This window comes from Silurus meridionalis, chromosome 8 (assembly GCF_014805685.1).
Source record: "Silurus meridionalis isolate SWU-2019-XX chromosome 8, ASM1480568v1, whole genome shotgun sequence".
In the NCBI taxonomy this organism is placed as follows: domain Eukaryota; kingdom Metazoa; phylum Chordata; class Actinopteri; order Siluriformes; family Siluridae; genus Silurus; species Silurus meridionalis.
The window spans coordinates 29,589,998-29,609,803 of record NC_060891.1 but is presented as its reverse complement, the minus strand read 5'-3'; the positions used below and the strand labels follow the sequence as shown (position 1 = coordinate 29,609,803).

The 19,806-nt window shown below is 41.2% G+C and overlaps 1 protein-coding gene across 2 annotated transcripts in view; it reads left to right on the top strand.

The window, feature by feature from the left end:
* The window catches only part of kcnh1a (potassium voltage-gated channel, subfamily H (eag-related), member 1a), a 107,026-nt gene extending 90,001 nt beyond the window's left edge, over positions 1–17,025 (top strand). The window contains exon 11 of one of the 2 annotated variants that reach the window (XM_046855822.1): positions 15,837–17,025. In XM_046855822.1, the coding sequence (XP_046711778.1) occupies positions 15,837–16,667 (831 nt within the window). In that variant the 3' untranslated portion in view covers positions 16,668–17,025. Of the gene's footprint in view, positions 1–19; positions 963–15,836 lie in introns of those variants that run through there. The other variant, XM_046855823.1, reaches the window with a different exon arrangement.
* The last annotated feature ends 2,781 nt before the right edge of the window (positions 17,026–19,806 follow it).

Sequence of the window (19,806 nt, the reverse complement as noted above, 5' to 3'; positions counted from 1 at the left end):
TTCTATTTTATCTCACCAGCTCCTTGTGTCACTGGGATTTATCTCACCATCCTTCCTGCTCCACTTCCTGTGCCTGACCTCTCTCTTATCCTTGTTATGCATTGCTTTCCCTGTTACCTGACTTTGGACTGTGTTTTGGTTTGTGCTTTTGAATTCTGATTCTGTCTGCCCTGTATTGCTCTGCTTGCCGGTCTCTGTTGATTTGAATTTTCGGACTGTGATTTTGCTCTGTCCTACACTACTGGTGAGCCATTTTCTGGTGTGTTCACTTTTGAATGTTTTGGATCTGTTCTGTCTCTCACTTCTGGCTGCTGCACTTAATGGAAACTGTTTTCACCACACCCCTGTCTGCGTTTTGGGTCCTCCCATCCATCATGCCACTGACAGAATAATCTGGCTATTACATGGACCCCAAGGACACACTAAAACTGAGAGGCTCTTCTCATCTAGGACCCCTACTTTTTGGACTGTAAAGGACAGTAAAAGATAGCCCTGCCGCGGTTTTGCTCAGGTTTGCAGCCCCACAGGGGGTCGCCCAGCCTGGGATTCTTGCAAAGAGCATCGCTCAGTCTTCCTGCCTGGCTGGGGGTATCGCCAAGCTCTCCCAACCTGCCGAGATTATAGCTCTGTGTATCTGCTCTGCCAAGGATGCCCCACTGTGGGGTAAGCCTCCTTGTCCTGTTCCATTACCAAGACTCCAAGCCTCTCTGTCATGCTGGGGTCGTCACTCTGCTCTCTAGCCCTGCTAAGGACGTCGCTCCACCTCTGATCCTCACAGAGGGAGTTGCTCCACCTCTTCGTCATCAAGTCAGCCAGAAAGCCTGAGTGCCCATCGGAGACCCTTACTTAAGAGCAGCCTCCAAGAGGCTTGCTCTGCGCTTCATTAGTTCTTTCCTGACCAACAAGACATTCTAACCCATGGCGGTCTGCCTCATGCCCCTTTAGAGTCCTCTGCAAATTATTCTTCTTATAGACCTGTCAGTTATATATTTCAGTTCTGTGAATGTGATGGTGTAACTATTAATTCAATTCAATTCAATTAATTTTTATTTGTATTGCGCTTTTAACAATGAACATTGTCTCAAAGCATCTTTACACAGAAAATGTGGTTAAGACAGATGCTGGATTGTGTGTAAGAAAAAGATTCAGATATTTTTATTGTTAACTGTACACAAAGTTTGTAACGCTGTTCCTGTTTAGAGGTTAAAAACATGTAAATGGATAAAAATACACTCCTCTACATGCAGGTGACTGAATCAGTGTTGTTATGATCTGTGATGAAATCTGTCACAGTGTGTGTTTACTGCAGTGTGTGAGTGTGTGTGAGTGTGTATGCATGCATTGCAGTAAAGCCTCATGCTGACCACAGGCATATGGAGGTTGGAGAATGCTGGCAGGATTAATGGATAAACAATGGTGTGCGTGTGTGTGTGTGTGTGTGTGTGTGTGTGTGTGTGTGTGTGTGTGTATACGCTGATTAAGCTGGTGCAATGTAACTTACTTAAGTCAGTGTGAACTGCAGTCAGCAGCATAATAAGAATCCATTCAATTCATGTTTATTTGTTTTGTACTTTAAACAATGAACATTGTCTCAGAGCAGCTTTATACATATAATGTGGTGATAATAAATGAATATGTTCTTTATAAGTGTAAGTTTATCCCTGATGAACAAGTCGGTGGAGACTGTGGCAAAGAAAAACTCCCTGAGATGCAGAAGGAAGAAACCTTGAGAGGAACCAGACGCAAGAGGGAACCTCATCCTCATCTGGGTTCCACCGAATGTCCATTTATTACAGATAAACGATGTTGAGGTGCAGTGATGATGATCAGAAGCAAACTGTAGTCCTGAGTCAGTGTAGCAGACTGTTGACATTAACTACAGTCCAAATCCATCCTCAAAGCTCCCGTTCTTACTCCGGAATTTCATGGAACCACCCAAGGCATTGATGAGAAACTAGAGGTAAACTTTCTGATTACGTAGCATCTCTGGATGGTGTTTCTGTTTCTGTAAATAATACTACCAGGATCTCCTTTCACCTTAAAAATAACCTTTCCAAACAGTGTTCGGGACTCAGACACAGTCTCAGTGTTCAAGTCGAGGTTGAAAACATATCTATTTAGTCAAGTCTTTTATCAATAGATTTATTTTTCTTAGGTAAAGGCGCAGATCTGGAGGGATTATGGATATGGAGTGTTTGGTGAACTGGGATCCCAGTTCGTCCCCTCACTCTCTCACGTTCACTCAGGTTTGTTGACGGTGGTGTGGTTGGTCGTCTCTTATCCCAGAGATCCCTCATGTTGGTGTTACCTTCTGGTTCTCCCTTTTAGTTCTGCTGCCATCTTGTCGAAGTCCAAACTGCACAGTGATATTAACTTTCATACAACAATAAAGACACAAAATAATCCATGTCCTTCTCTTCCTGTCACCCCTCTTTTCTCTCTCTCTCTCTCTCTCTCTCTCTCTCTCTCTCTCTCTCTCTCTCGTTAAACATGCTCCTGTGGTTCCAGTGACCACTGTTCCTGACCCTCTCCCCTCCCAATTCATCCAAGCCTGCCTCTGGATAGTGTTCTCTTCGACTGGAGGCCACTTTGTGCAGCTTGGAACGGTTTCTCATCAACACCTAGGGTGAAATTCCGGAGTAAGGATGAGCGCTTTGAGGATGGGTTGGACTGTAGTATGGGTTGTTGACTGTATGTCAACAGTCTGCTACACTGACTCAGGACTTCTTTTTGCTGTACCCCGCAACATTGTATATCTGCTATAAATGGACATTCGGTGCAACCCAGATGAGGATGGGTTCCCTCTTGAGTCTGGTTCCTCTCAAGGTTTCTTCCTTATACCATCTCAAAGAGTTTTTCCTTGCCACAGTCGCCACCGGCTTGCTCACATATTCACTTTTAATTACCACATGATCTGTGTAAAGCTGCTTTGAGATAATGTTCATTGTTAAAAGCACAATACAAATAAACATGAATTGAACTGAATTGAATTGAATTTAAAAGGTCACCATCAAGAGATATTTTTTCTACATGTAAATTAGAATTGTATGGAGGTGAATGAGGCCTCCTGGAAATGGGTGGAATTTTACTTAGAATATGTATAAAACATGTAAGCAAAAGGTGGGATATGCAAAGACCCGTAAAATTATTAATATATGTAAATTTTTTAGGGAGGAGATATTAGATAAAATATGTAAATTTAACTAGGTGTGAGATATAAAATGTGAGGATTGTTTATATTAATTTCGCGTTCGCGTGTGAAAGCTGATGGGGGCCTGAATCGACTGCAATAAAGCTGATTTGCTCCTTCTCATTTGTGACTGGAAGTATTGAGCCAATTAATTATGTCTACTTGGACATGGGACCAAAGCTCACATTGTTTTTGGAGTTAAAGTTCAAGTTTAGTTTTTATACCAATTTTTACAATGGATATTGTCTCAAAGCAGCTTTACAGAATTTAAGAGTGAAGGTGAATGATGTGTGTTTATCCCTGATGATGAAAACTGGGGTGACTGTGGCAAGGAAAAACTCCCTTAGATGTTATGAGGAAGAAACCTGGAGAGGAACCAGACTCAAAAGCAGAACCTCATCCTCATTTGGGTGACATCAAGAGTGTGATTATAGTCTTTAAACACTACAGAACACTGGAGAGAGAGAACTAACATGAGCACTGGAGTGTGTGATCATGAGGAATGTTCTTTCTACAGTCTTCTACAGTCATTTGAAGTTGTGGAACAAGGAGCTACTGAGCAACTCATAAAATAGCTCAACATTTGAGATCATCACAGATCCAACACCAGCTTCTCCATGCCAGAGCCTTTAACCCCTTACCGTGCCAGCATGACCGATATCCTATTGTTTGGAGGTGTTACTGTTTAACAATAGATTAAATAAAAAGGGACAAATGTAAAAATAACTTTTTCATTCTAAAGGTCAGCCTCAAACATCGATTTTAGATCACTGTTTTTCAATGGAAAACGTATAATACATGTATTTGCTGAATTTGTGTAAGGAGCACACACTAAAACATGAAAAGAAAATGCAGTACTTACATTATTATTCCAAAAACAAGTCACAAACGCATCCACTGCTGCAAATCCTGGATTATTTGCATTTTTGCTCCAACCAAACAATAGTTTTGTAATTTAGATGCTTATTCTTTTGTTTATGTCAGAGAACTTCTGGGGTGTATTGTTTGTATGTATTTTGAAAAAGACTTTCACATAGAAAACGCCCTCTTGGTGGTAAAAAACAAATATGGTTAGTAGAATATAATGTTATAATACAAATAAGACCACCCACTTCAACCCACTTCATTTCCAGCCAGTAGCATTATGGAAACAAAATGATTGATGTAAAATGTAGCTAATAAGGATTACGATTTATTGGAGGATTTTATTCTTATGTTAGGGTGAGTATTATGTTTTATTACCCTTTAAAAGCTCTAAGTGGTCAAAAAGAAGAGCATGTGCATTGTGACAACTAGGAAGTGGTTTAGGTCCCAGTTCTGCACAAGCAGCTGTTTTACTGGACTTTGTTTACAAAAAAGAAAACAAAGTATAAATTTACAGTCAAAGGGTTGTTTTATTAGAGATTTGCACAAAGCAGTCATGAGAAATATTTTTGGGGGTGGAGTAACAACAGCGACTTGGAGATCTGCATGTGGATGGAAAATCTGAGCCTGTTTTACATCTGTAAGTTACAATATATATTCCTTTACAGTTTTATACGATGTTATACGTTTTGTTGCCCGTTTGTTTTTATAGAAGAAATGCATGAAATGTGTGTGTGTGTGTGTGTGTGTGTGTGTGTGTGTGTGTGTGTGTGTGTGTGTGTGTGAGAATTGTTAGGAATGGAATGACCGCACATCAATATGAATGGTCATGACTGTAAAACAAGAGCTTCTCTGCTACCTGGTTATCAATATGAATGTTAACTCAATATCAATATCCAAATATGTCGAACAAAAACCTTTACAGTTTTTCTCAGCCGCTTTGGAGCATTTCTCAAGTGCATTCTCAACACAATGTGAACAAACAGCACAATGCATTGGATTTCTTGCAAAAGCCTGTTTTTTGCTCAAAATCCTTAGTACTTCTTTCAAAATTAAGTATTTGTGTCAATGAACATATCATTGCCATCAAAGTAACAAGATAGTCAAATGTTTAGTCATTTTTTCAATATGACAATGCTTTATTTTAGTATTTCCTGATGTAAACTCTGTTTTGCATTACAAGTATTGAAAATGCAAGAGGCTGAATTTCTTCTAAGTGGCAACTATGAATTTCAACAGCATAAATTTACACATTACTGTATGTTGGATATTGATTGTAAGAGACTAGACAGGATTCATTTTTTTCAATTTTTCTTTACTGATGGACTGTCAAAAAATTTACAAAATAATGTCATTGTCAATGTCAAAATAAAAAGACACAAATTAAAATTCCAAAAGGAATGCCGCACTATACAGTGCAATCTGTCTATACCCCCCTGACATCCCAGTCTGTCGGGCCACAGATTTTCATCCACATCACAACAGATATCCTTCCTTGCAATACAGTGTGGAAAAAATCTTCTATTCAATTCAATTCAATTCATTTTTATTTGTATAGCGCTTTTAACAATGAACATTGTCTCAAAGCAGCTTTACACAGATAATGTGGTGATTAAATGTAAATATGTTCTTTGTAAGTATGTTTGTCCCTGATGAGCAACTGTGGCAAGGAAAAACTCCCCGAGATGGCATAAGGAAGAAACCTTGAGAGGAACCAGACTCAAGAGGGAACCCATCCTTATCTGGGTTGCACCAAATGTCCATTTGAAGCAGATATACAAAGTTGCGGGGTACAGTGATGACGATCAGAAGCAAACTGCACTCCCGAGTCAGTGCAGCAGACCGCCGACACCAACTACAGTCCAATCCGTCCTCAAACGCACCCGTTCTACTCTGGAATTACATGGAACCACCCAAGGTGTTGATGAGAAACCGTCCCAAGCTGCACAGAAGTGTGAAGATCCACGGAGGGGAGAGGGGCGGGAACAGTGGACACTGAAACCTCATGAGCATGTTTAACTCGACCGAGAGAGACAGAGAGAGAGAGAGAAAGAGAGAAGGATATGGATTATTAAGTGTCCCTATTGGTGTATGAAAGTTAATGTCACTGTGCAGTTTGGACTCCGGCAAGACTCGCTATGGCAGCAAAACTAAAAGGGAGAACCAGAAGGTAACACAGACATGAGGGATCTCTGGGATAAGAGACGACCCACCACACCACCGTCAACAAACCTGAGTGAACGTGTGAATGTGAGGGACGACAGCATACAAATATACCAGTTCACCAAACACTCTATATCCATGTTCCTCCAGATCTGAGCCTTTACCTAAGAAAAATCTACTGATAAAAGGCTTGACTAAATAAATAAGTTTTCAACCTCAACTTGAACACTGAGACTGTGTCTGAGTCCCGAACACTGATTGGAAGGCTGTTCCATAACTGTGGGGCTTTATAAGAGAAAGATCTGCCCCCTGCTGTAGTCTTCATTATTTGAGGAACCAACAGATAGCCAGCACCTTTTGATCTAAGTAGGCGGAGGATCATACTGGTACAGAAGTTCACTCAGACACTGCGGTGCGAGACCGTTAAGTGCTTTATACGTCAGTAGTAATATTTTATAATCAATGCGAGATTTGATTGGGAGCAGTGTAGACTGATTAAAACAGGGGTGATGTGGTCATATTTCCTAGATCTAGTGAGGACCCTTGCTGCTGCATTCTGACTAACTGAAGCTTATTTATGCACTTACTCGCACACCCAGACAGTAAAGCGTTACAGTAGTCTAATCTAGAAGTAACAAAAGCATGAACTAGTTTTTCTGCATCCTGTAATGACATCATATTTCTAATTTTAGCAATATTTCTAAGGTGAAAGAAGGCGATCCTGGTGATATTATTCACGTGAGACTCAAAGGAAAGACTCGGGTCAATAATCACACCAAGGTCTTTGACAGCCGTACATGCTGAAACAGAAACACCATCCAGAGATGCTACGTAATCGGAAAGTTTACTTCTAGCTGCATGTGGTCCTAGTAAAAGTACTTCCGTCTTATCTGAGTTGAGCAGAAGAAAGTTATTAAGCATCCACTGTCTAATGTCCTTTACACACTTCTCAACATTGTTAAGCTGATCTCTCATCTGGCTTTGCTGAAATATACAGCTGTGTGTCATCAGCATAGCAATAGAAGCGAATCCCATGTTTATGAATGATTTCACCAAGAGGCAGCATATATAAAGAGAAAAGCAGTGGGCCTAAGACAGATCCTTGAGGAACACCAAACTTTACCTCAGAGTGTGGAGAACTCACCATTTACATCCACAAACTGATAGCGATCAGTCAAATAAGACCTGAGCCAAGAGAGAGCTGTTCCCTTTATTCCTACAACGTTCTCAAGTCTAGCAAGCAGTATAGTGTGATTAATGGTGTCAAAAGCTGCACTAAGGTTGAGCAAAACAAGTAAGGAGACAAAACCCTGATCAGAGGCCAATAACAGGTCATTTACCACCTTAACTAGCGCCGTCTCTGTGCTATGATGAGGCCGAAATCCTGACTGATACATTTCAAAAATGTTATTCATAAGTAGGTGTTGAAAGATTTATGATCAAACTCTTGATGTCACCCAGATGAGGATGGGTTCCCCTTTTGAGTCTGGTTCCTCTCAAGGTTTCTTCCTCATAACATCTAAGGGAGTTTTTCCTTGCCACAGTCGCCACGGCTTGCTCATCAGGGACAAATTCACACCATTCACCATCACTGTTGATTTGTGTAAAGCTGCTTTGAGACAATGTCTGTTGTGAAAAGCGCTATACAAATAAACTTGACTTGACTTGACTTGACTAGGTGTGAGCATAACCGCTGTGCTACAACCTTTTCTAAAATTTTGGATATAAAGGGGAGATTTGATATCGGTCTGTAGTTGGACAACTGACATGGGTCAAGGTCAGGTTTCTTAATAAGGGGGTGGATACCTGCCAGTTTGAAGGATTTAGGTACATAACCAGTGCTAATGAAAGAGTTAATTATTTTTAAAACAGGTTCAATTACCTTTTGGAGCTATCTGTTTAAAGAAACTTGTAGGCAAGGGATCGAGAATGCAGGTTGATGATTTTGATGAGGAGATGAATGAAATTCTTCTAGAATGTGTTATCCAACCTCTGCAGGCTTCTGTTGTGATATCCTCTCATGCTGCATCCATTGCAGCCAGCAGGGTCATCTGAGTATGTGGCTGGCAATCATAAACCTTCCCTCAATTGGGTGGAGGAATGGGGAATAGGGTGGGAGAAATTGCATCAGTATCCTGTTATGGGTCAGATACCATTGCCTGATGGTGTTTGAGTGATGGAAACTCTCATTATCTCAAAGTATCACATACTTTGGTAAATCATCTCGAAATTGACCCCTCTCGTCATCAGGGATGAGAGCCCTATAGAGAGTCTCTAAGAAGGTGAGGAGATGCTGTGTGTTGTATGGGACTATAGGGGAATATGAGATAGCACACCCTGCTCTGACATAGCAGCACACAGTGATATTTCCTCCCCGCTGGCCTGGTAAATCAACAGTAGCTCTGTTTCCGATGACATTTCGACAACGTCTTCTGTTTTTGCAGATTGAAGCCAGCCTCATTCACATATATAAAGTTGTAAGGTGGTTCACTTCACTCCAATTCCATTGTACGCTACAACCCAGAAGATACCCAATTAGTTATGCACATTCATTTAATTTCACAAGATACAGTTATATCAAATGTACACATATTGCATGTTTTTTTCCTACAGATATAGCAAATGTATATAGGTCACACATGCTGTATTATATATGTCACTATAAGAAGTTTATGTAAATTAGATAAGGTATGCCCATAGATGTTTTACCTGTACATACTGGTACCATTGCTCCTTCACTCTGTCACCATTCCTTTGAAATGGTATGTGGTACAGCTGTTTCATGCTCATGTGGTTTCTCTTTAACACCCTATCGATAGTTCAGCTAACATACTGGATGTTTTCAAATACATTATTATCTTCTACAACAGCCTGTTGTATTTCCCTTTACCTTATGGCATTGTTTGCTCGGACCATGGTGCAAATAGCCTCCTCTTGTTGGGGTGTGAAAAGCGGTCCTCTGCCACCCCTATGAGGTAATCCTGCAGTCCTGTGTGGAAAAAATGCAATACATATTTATTTAGATGTGTTAGAGAATGTATACACACACTTACAGTAACAGCACAGTCCACACTGGTGGATTACATACCTGTTCTCTCTACGAAATGTTTGAATTATTGGAGACACAGTTGATCTCCCAATATTCGGCTGTACCCTCTGACCCGCCTCAGCCATCGTGAGGCCATGATTGAAAACATGGTCCACAATAGTGGCCCTAATTTCATCAGAAATGTGTCTATGTCTCTGGCCTCTTCTTCCTCTTCCTCTATTTTGCCTCCATACCCTTCCAGCATGCATCCTTATTCTTGGCTCTCGACCATGTTTATTTCCTAGTTGTTCATCCATTTTCAACAATTGTAAGTCTGTGTTTTGCTCTTTTTATATACACTCGCCAATTGAAGGTTCACGAGATTCAGCCTTGATCTATTTTAGAGAACTAGTTGATTATTGGTTGATCTGAAAGTGAACATGCCCCTTCATTACTGACATTCAAGGTTCATCTGCACAATTCATCAAGACACATTTACCAAAAAAGTTTAATGGAACTGTGATGAAGAAGAGCTTGACAAATTTTAGATAGATAGATAGATAGATAGATAGATAGATAGATAGATAGATAGATAGATAGATAGATGATAGATAGATAGATAGATAGATAGATAGATAGATAGATAGATAGATAGATAGATAGACTTTAATGATCCCGAAGGAAATTCCAAGTGGCCAGCTGATATAAAGCAAATATACAAGCAAATATACAAGCAAATATAAACAATCACCCAAAATCAAAATCAAGCCAAGTTTCCCAGAATTCCAGTCTAATCAAAAGATAAAGTAAAAGCTCTCAACACAGAGTGTTGTGCAGTCTGATGGCTCGTGGGACAAAAGACTTCCTAAATCTGTGCTGTGGTGCAGCGTTGGGATAAAAGTCTGCTGCTGAAGCTGCTCTTCCTCTTACTGAAGGCCTCATGCATAGGGTGTGTCACATTGTCCATGATTGCCTGAAGTCTCGACAATGTCCGTTGTTCTGCCACCTCCTCCACTGAGGCCAGCTTCAGTCCCACAACAGAGCTAGCCCTCCTGATGATCTTATTTAGTCGGGTCAGGTTTTTCTTGCTTGTGCCGCACCAGCACACCACAGCGTACAGCAGAGCACTTTCGATGACTGATTGATAAAACATACTAAGAAGCTTGGTGGAAATATTCAAAGATGCCAGCCTTCGCAGGAAGTACATCCTGGTTTGACATTTTTTGCTGAGCAGGGTGGTGTTCTCGCTCCAGTCCAGTTTCTTGTCCAACACCACTCCCAGGTATTTATAAGACGTGACCGTCTCCACCAGGTCACCGTCAATGCATATTGGCTGGGAGAGGGGGGGTTGTCTTCTGAAGTCCAGAATTAGTTCTTTCGTTTTTCTAATATTTAGCAGTAGCTGGTTCTGCTTGGACCAAAGAACAAAATCCTGCACCAGCTGCCTGTACTCCACCTCCTTGTCTTCCTTAATGCAGGCCACAATGACGGTATCATCTGAGAATTTCTGTATGTGGCAAGCCTCTGTGTTGTGTTGGAAGTCGGTCGTACAGAGCAAACAACATCGGAGAAAGAACTGTACCTTGAGGTACTCCCACACTGCTGCAAAGTGTTCTGGAAAGGCTGGCCCCCATTCTGACAAACTGGGGTCTGTCCTTCAGATAGTCCATGATCCAGGATATTAAGTATGGCTCGACTGCCATACTCCTGAGTTTTTCCTGCAGAATTGGGGTTGGATTGTGTCAAATGCGCTGGAGAAATCAAAAAACAACATTCTCACTGCACATCCCCCTTCATCAAGGTAAGACAAAGTGCGGTGGAGGAGATGCAGGACAGCATCCTCCACTCCCACCCTCTCCCTATACGCAAACTGCAGTGGATCCTGGGCATGTTGCACCTGGGGCTTCAGCAACTGCAGCACTAACCTCTCCAAAGTTTTCATTATGTGAGAGGTCAGTGCAATTGGTCTGTAATCTTTATTGTCCCTAGGCTGCTTGGCCTTGGGCAGAGGAATGATGCATGAGGTCTTCCAGAGTGTTGGTATTATACCAAGGCGCAGGCTCAGGTTAAAGAGGTGCTGGAGAGGACCTCCTAGCTCATCTGCACATGTCTTCAGGAGCCTGGGGCACAACCCATCTGGGCCTGCTGCTTTCCTGGTCTTCAGTTTCTTCAGCTCTCTCCTTACCTGATGTTCAGTAAGAGAGGTGTAATGAGGGAGAGCTGATTCCACCAGTGCAGGTTCATTTGTAGAATAAGGAGGAAATAGAGGGGAATGAGATGAGGTGGGTGGGGCTTTATGGATGAATTAAACCTATTGAAATGATCATTTAGATCATTGGCTCGCTCCACACTGTCTCATCCCGATGCAGCCCCTTTTTTACACCCAGTAATTGTTTTCATTCCATCCCACATTTCTTTTATATTTTATATTTATATTTTGACATTGGTTTAACCATTTTGCACTCAATGACTTATGCAATGAACTGATACCTAAATGTTTTGGAGGTTAAGACCATTTAGGTGAAACTAGTATAATATATTTTGAACAACATGACATAAACAACTGATAATGTAGGAAAAAGCAGACACTTGTACACAATCGATTGAATGATGTACCAAAGCAGGGGTGGCCAACCAGTCAGAGACCGAGAGCCACATTTTTGACTGTGTTACCGCAAAGAGCCACATCATACACATGGGCACACATGAACATCACCCATCCTTCCTCTTACACACACACACACACACACACACACACACACACACACACACACACACACACCTCTGCTCAGCCAGATTTATTGTAAATGTCACACACCAACATAATGACAGAAATTGACTCCTACAGTTCTAAGACCACAGGACAGTCATTTTCAACAATGAACATTGTGTGTACTGTCTCACACACACAAACTCTGTTTAACCAAGTCCACAAACAAAAATATAATAATTTACAATAGCGTTCTTTTACTATGCATGTTACTTAGTGGGACTTTTGGCATCCTTGCCTTGAACAATCCCCTTCAAATCTGCCTCGTATTCCGTTGTTGCCACTCGAAGCAATTCTTTCACATGGGTGTCAGTCAGAACAGATCGATGCTTTGATTTCACGTGTTTTAGTGTAGAAAACAAGGACTTTGTTTTTTTTTTTGTTTTTTTAATGTGCATGTTCACTTCGCTTGAGTTCAATACGGTATTTTCGTCAAATGCGCATGTGCGTGAAATGAATATACCGCAGGGGTCTTGAAATTTCAGCATTGCATGTTTTGCAAATCGCTCTCCGCACACCGCAGACATGTTGCTCTTATCCAGATAACAGTGTGCTGCTGCGCTTTTTTATTGCGTCATTACAATTGTGTTTCTGCCGTGTTGTTTCGGTGATTTAGGTATTTCCGAAAATTCTCGGTGCATCCCTGTAATTTATGATTGGCCTCATGCCAAGGTCTGATATACCGCAAAGTTTCCCAGTAGGGTCAAGCTCATTTAAGTCTTAAAAATACCGTATTGAACTTAAGCAAAGCGAACACGCACATTAAAAAATCAAAAACACAAAAATCGATATGAACGTAAGAGTCGCATGAAACCAGCCAAAGAGCCGCATGCGGCTCGCGAGCCGCGGGTTGGCCACCCCTGCACCAAAGCATTCACAATTTGATAAAAGCAACGAGAAATGTTCGTATGAAGAGCACAAATGAACTAAAATAATTTAATTTTTGATCTGAGAAACGCTCCAAAGCGAGTGAGAAAAACTGTAATGGTCACCAGTTCATTTCTATGCAGACTGTATTAATAGAGTATGAATGAACACCTGAGTTAAGCAGGTGACTCTCAAACAGGGGGAGGGAGAAAAGGAGAAAAAAAAAATCAGACACAGTCTCAGATAAATGTTTGTAGGAATCTCATTTGTAATAAAAATCTTATTATTTTAAATATAAACTCATGAGACATGTGGCTTTCAACCCAGTACTTTTCTGGATTGCTCCAGAACTGATTTTGTGTATTTATATATGAAATAATAAAATGTTAAATGCAGGCAATTTATATTTTAGGTACTTATATTGTCTATAACTAATCTTTTCGAGCAATATCAACTTTAAATAATGGACAGTAAATCTCAAAGTGTCTTCTTTTCAAATATATTGAAATTGTGTATGTAGTCCACTTTTTTCAGCATCTGTTAACATTTAAATGTAGGCAGGGCTTTTTCAAATGTGAGTCCCAAAAGCGGTGACAAAGACTAACAGTTTAAACATTCAAAGAGGTCCAATGTTCAAACCCTACATGAAGTGGGATCCAAATGGCGCTGGAACATCTCTAGATGGTTCAGGGTGTTTGCGGGGTCGGCATCTACTTCTTTGAAGGTCCATAATCTTCATGAGCTGGGATGCGACTGGAGCTGGAGCAACCTCAGGATGCCTCAGGATGGGGAGAGAAAGAGAAGCAGTGGAGAGAAATTAGCATAGCTGCTGTTCATGATATTAACAGCACAAGTTGATAATGTGCATGTGATCAGATGTTCTGGATCACAAGGTTATAATATGTGATGTGTGTTATGTGTAGAACTCGCTAAAAATACGTTTTTAATCTGCACTTAACCTGGGAGAGTGTGTCTGAGCCCCGAACACTGTCAGGAAGACTATTCCAAAGTTTAGGAGCTAAATGTGAGAATGTTCTAACACCTTTAATGGACTTTGCTATTCTAGGAACTACTAGAAGTTCAGAGTTTAGAGATCTGAAAAAGCATGACAGATTGTAGCGTGTTAGAAGACTGGAGAGATAAATAGGAGCTAAATTATTGTGTTTTGTAGGTAAGTAGCAGTAGTTTGTAGTGGATTTGAAACTTAACAGGTAGCCAGCAGTGTTGTGCTAGTTACTAAAAAATAGTAACTAGTTACAGTTACTCGTTACTTCATTCAAAAAGTAACTCAATTACTTTGTTGATTACTTAAACCAAAAATTAATGCGTTACTGTTAAAAGTAACTTTTTTAGTTATTTTTTTAAAGAACCTCCTTTAATGTTTCCATTAATGCCCCTTTATGCGTTATGGTCTATACAAACACAAAACTGACTTAAACACAAAGTAATTTTTAAACACTATTTTATTTAAGTCAGACCAGCACAAACTGAATATATCACAAGGATTTCTGAAATAAATAACAAAACAAATTGAATAATCTATTCAGAATAAAAAACTAAAGTGGCTTCTGCATCATAAAAGCTGTTGTGTTGAGCTCTTAAAAATGTTCCTGTCACAGCTTAAGTATGAAAACTATCAACAATATAGAACAGAACACCGGGTTAGCTTCTAGCTTCTAACTTCGTTGAGGCATGGAGTTTCTGGAGGAGCTTCTATTGCAGTAGATACAACCTTCGAACCAGAAAGACACAGCTTACATTTGACTAAAAAGTTTTTGTCTTTATACTCAACTAAAGTGAAATAATGAGCATATTTCCACTTCAAGAAACTCGTCTTGCTCTCGCCTCGACTCGCCATTACTGCCGCACAGACCTGAATAAACGGAGACATGCCCACAGTGCGTCTTCTTCGTGTTTACAGTGGTTTATCCACCAATCCTACAATGCGTCACTGCGGTAAACGGGTTAGATTGTAGGCTACACTTCAGCCAACTTTATTTTTAAAAGTAACCTGTTACAGTATTAGTTACTGTCGAGTACTATCAAGTACTGCTACTAGTAACGCCTTACTGCCCAACACTGGTAGCCAGTGTAGGGATGAGAAGATTGGGGTTATATGGTGATATTTTCTTGACCTTGTGAGAACTCTGGCTAACTGTAGCTTGTTTATTAATGATGCAGGACATTCACCTAGTAATGCATTACAATAGTCCAGTCAAGAGGTCATGAACGCATGGACGAGCTTCTCTACATCAGATATTGGCATTTTTCTTAGTTTAGGGACACCACTGTGACATTATGCAGTTCAGAGACCAAAACCTGCTGTAAGCTGCATCACCACAACAAAGCAAACAAATAAAAAAAAGGCAGCTATATCAAACTGCTTAATAGCACCCCCTGTTAATATTGTTTATAAATGAAATGAAATCTGGACTGGGTGTGATTAGACTGTAATTGTATAAAGCATGGATCTTCAAACGGGGTTCTGCAGTGGTAATGCAAGGAGTCTGCTAAAACCACAAATAAAAACATTTTCTTTTTTTTTTTACTTTTTTTTTAAGTATTATAATTATTACATTAAAGTTCTATAAAACTTAAAGCTGATGTACATATAAATGTATACTAGTCCACCTGATAGAAAAATCTATGTTAAGTTCTGTTAAAATTAAAGCTGAAGTTCAAGTAAATGTATAATAGTCCACCTAATAGTAAAAGAAAAATTTATGAAACTGCAAATATATTTTTATTTTTACATTTTTTAAATTGTGATGAAATATGTTTGTATTATACATAAATCTTTTTGAAAGATTTGAAAATATGAAAATATACAGACAATTATGCATCTACAAAAACTCAAAAATCTAAAACAATAACTATTAACATATTTGTGTGTTTTATACATAAGTACTACAATTTGTGTGTGAGAGTTTGTAATTTCCCTTGTTTTTTCCCAGATTGTGTTTAGGAAGATCAGTGATGTGAAGCGTGAGGAAGAGGAGCGACTGAAGAGGAAGAACGAGGCACCACTTGACCTTCCTCCTGATCATCCAGTACGTCGTTTGTTTCAACGCTTTAGGCAGCAAAAAGAGGCACGAATGGCTGCAGAATGGATAGACAGTGATGAACTAACTGTCAAAGAGTGTCACACCCACAAGGACATCACCAGTATTGTAACCGTCACTGAGAGTCCAGCCACCCCAATTCCCTCAAATACAAGACCTGGTCATGTGAGGAATCGCTCAGGCCAAGAAAAGCTACAAGCTCATAATGCACTTGGAATTTTCCGGACATCAGAGAACCATGGCCCTCGGAGTTGGGCTCGCTTCAGGGAGCTCAGGGGCCAACCGGTGAGCTGGACCAATGTAGCTAAATCTGAATCGATGGAAACTCTTCCGGAGCGCGGTTGTAAATTGTCTGAGCCCGGAAATCTGAAAAAGACTGACTCATGTGACAGTGGCTTTACCAAGAGTGACCTGAGACTGGATAAAGGGGGCGGAGCTAGAACACCTACAGACCACAGTCCAGTGAGTCAGCTGGACAAAATGTCTCTGCCCACAGTCATGCCAATCCCTGAATATACCCTCCAAAGCACACTGCTTGATTTGCGTTCTGAGCTTAGGGCCGAGTTGCTGTCGCTTGGGAATCACATTAACACACTCGAGTCGCAGTTAGCTGAAGTGTTGCAGCTGCTCCGAGCCAGAAAAGCTTCAACAACACACACTCCATTATTCCACATCTCACATACCACATCACTTGACTCTGACAAAGAAGACATCTTTTGCTGAGTGTTTGTGAGGAGAAGGCTAAGTTTACTTTCTAAAAGAATCGAAAGTCCCCATGGTAAAAGAAAAAAATAGAAATTTTTAACATAAAAAAGATGTCAAAAAAAAAAAAACTTTTAACTGAATAAATGCAGCTTATTTTTAAGCCAAAACTTAATTTTTAATAAATGAATTAGGTCTTTGTATGTGCAGTTTAGTAAAAATATCTTGATTCATATGAACCAAAACCACTTTCTGAGTGAAGTCACAGACTCAATTAAATTCAAGTTTATTTGTATTGCACTTTTAACAATGAACATTGTCTTAAAGCAGCTTTAGTTTGTCCCTGATATAAGTTTGTCCCTGATGAACAAGCCGGTGGTGACAGTGGTGAAGGCAAAACTCCCTGAGATGCAGAAGAAAGAAACCTTAAGAGGAACAAGACTTAAGTGGGAACCTTATCCTAAGCTGCACAGTCTCATCTAATCGAAGAAAACACCATCCAGAGGCAGGCTGGGAAGTGGGCAGATCCAAGGAGTTGAGAGGAGCAGGAACAGTGGTCACTGGTGCCTCAGGAGCATGTTTAACTTGACAGAAAGAGAGAGAGAGAGAGAGAGATAGATAGATAGATAGATAGATAGATAGATAGATAGATAGATAGATAGATAGATGATAGATAGATAGATAGATAGATAGATAGATAGATAGATAGATAGATAGATAGATAGATAGAGTGAGAGAGAGAGAGAGAGAGAGAGTGAGAGATAGATAGATAGATAGATAGATAGATAGATAGATAGATAGATAGATAGATAGATAGATAGAGTGAGAGAGAGAGAGAGAGAGAGAGAGAGAGAGAGAGAAAGAAAGAAAGAAAGAAAGAAAGAAAGAAAGAAAGAAAGAAAGAAAGAAAGAAAGAAAGAAAAAGAGAAAGAGAGAGAAGAGTTGTGACCGGGAGTAAAGGATTTGGATTATTATGTGTCCTTGTTGTTGTATAAAAAGTTAAGGACACTGTGCAGTTGGGACTCTGGCAAGACTCGCTATAGCAGCAAAACTAAAAGGGAGAAGCAAAAAGTAACAGAGACATGAGGATCTCTGGGATAAGAGATAACCTAACCCTAACCCACCACATCACCATCAACAAACCTGAATGAACGTGTGAGAGTGAGGAGATAACGGCATCCAAATATCCCAGTTCACCAAACACTTCATATCCATGATCCCTCCAGATCTGCTCCTTTACCTCACAAATACATACTGACTAAAGACTCGACTAAATAAATGTTTGTTTACCCTCGAATTAAACAATGAGGCTGTGTCTGAGTCCCGAACATTGATTGGAAGGTTGTTCAATAACTGTGGGGTTTATAAGAAAAACATCTGCCCCCTGCTGGAGTCTTCATTATTTGAGGAACCAACAAATAGCCTGCATCTGTTGATGTAGTAGCTGTAGCTGGATTTGTAATGAAATCTGCTAAATCTTTGAGAAAATCAGAGTCAGGCCCCTGGGGGTCTATAAATAACAACTAATGGAATTGACTGACTAGACCTGCTTTTGGATGCTAAATATTTTATGTTGGTGTAAAGAACTGTGTTACATTTGTGTTTAGTTTTTTTGTGTGACGCTTAGATTATTATTATAAATAGCTGTGACTCTGCCCCCTCTGCCATTTAGACAGGGCTGGTGTAGGTAACTATACCCAGGAGGACTCGCTTCATTTAATGCTACATATTCATTTAATCCACATTTCTGTCAAACACATTATATTAAACCCCTGGTCAGTAATAATTTATAGTCAGCGCTTTTGATGTGAGAGACCTAATATTCAACAATCCTATCTTTAGATCAGAGGTGCTGCTCTGCATTCATTCTTATTTAATTTAATGTTAATCAGGTTACTTAAACAGACTTTCTGAGAATTTCTACATTTTGGTTTTGCTCAGGAGACAGACACAGTCTCAATATGGTGAATCCTAAATGACGCGGTGGCATTTCAGTGGTAGTTCCTCGCTGCTCCGATGGGGCTGCTCGCCTTGGTACGTCCAGGAACAGCAAAATAGCCCGGTGAGAGATCGTTGCCACCCGATTCCCGCGGGGAGGTCCTAGGGGCCCCTAGTGACACTCTAAGCCTGAGAAGGGGGTGGACGACCTGAGGATCATCCTCGCTTCTAGTGAACGGACTGTGGTGCATAAGCCTGATGGCTTGGATCTTGGAGGGCAGTGTGCACCTCATGCTGCGGTGCCCGTTTCTCCCCAGCACTGCCAGGAGGTCGGTCTGTCAGCCCTGCCACAGGGTGTTCAGGACGCTGCCTCCCTCCTGCGGTTAACTCCCTTATTCGACCCGAAAGTTCGTTGCAGATGGGGGTCATCCGCTGCCTCTCGGGAGGCTTCAACAGCCGCAGTCCGCTGCTCCTGCCGTTCGGGTTCAGGAGGACTGTCTGCCAGCCCTGCCACGGGTCGTGTTCAGGGTGCAGCTTTCTCCAGCGGTTTGCTCCCCGTATTCCGCCCGTATGATCGCTGCGGATGGGGGGATCCACCGCCTCTCAGGAGGTGTAGTCGGCTGCAGTGCGCCGCTCCGGCCGCTCTGAGTGGGTCAGGGGCCAGCCCCGAGGAAACTTTCTGTCAGTCTGGAGGGCTGCCAGGAGTCTCTCAGGGTTCCTGCGTACTGTGGAGAAGGGCTGCGCGATTCAGTTCGCGTCTTCTCCCCCCCGGTTCAACGGGGTGTGTCCCAACATGGTGGAACCCGTGCAGGGTCTGGTCCTGGGACAGGAGGTGCGTGCTCTCCTGAAGAAACGGGCCATCAAGGTGGTTCCCTCCTCCTTGTTCAGAGAGTCTGGCTGCTACAGCCCGTGCTTCATTGTTCCGAAGAAGGACAGCGGGTTGCATCCCATTCTGGATCTCCACTCCTTGAACCATTCACTTTTGAGGCTAGGGTTCAGGTTTCTCGTTTAGAGAGGTCGTGTCTCAGGTCGAGTCCGAGGACTAATTTGTCATACGTCAGCCGTCCTTCACCACACACAGGAGGTTCCTGAGGTTGTTTTTCGGGGCGAAGCTTACCAATATCGGTCCTTCCGTTCGGCCTAGCGCTCTCACCCCGTACCTTCACAGAGTGCATTAACGCTGCGGCTTCAGGGCATTCAGATTTTGTATTATATCGATGAT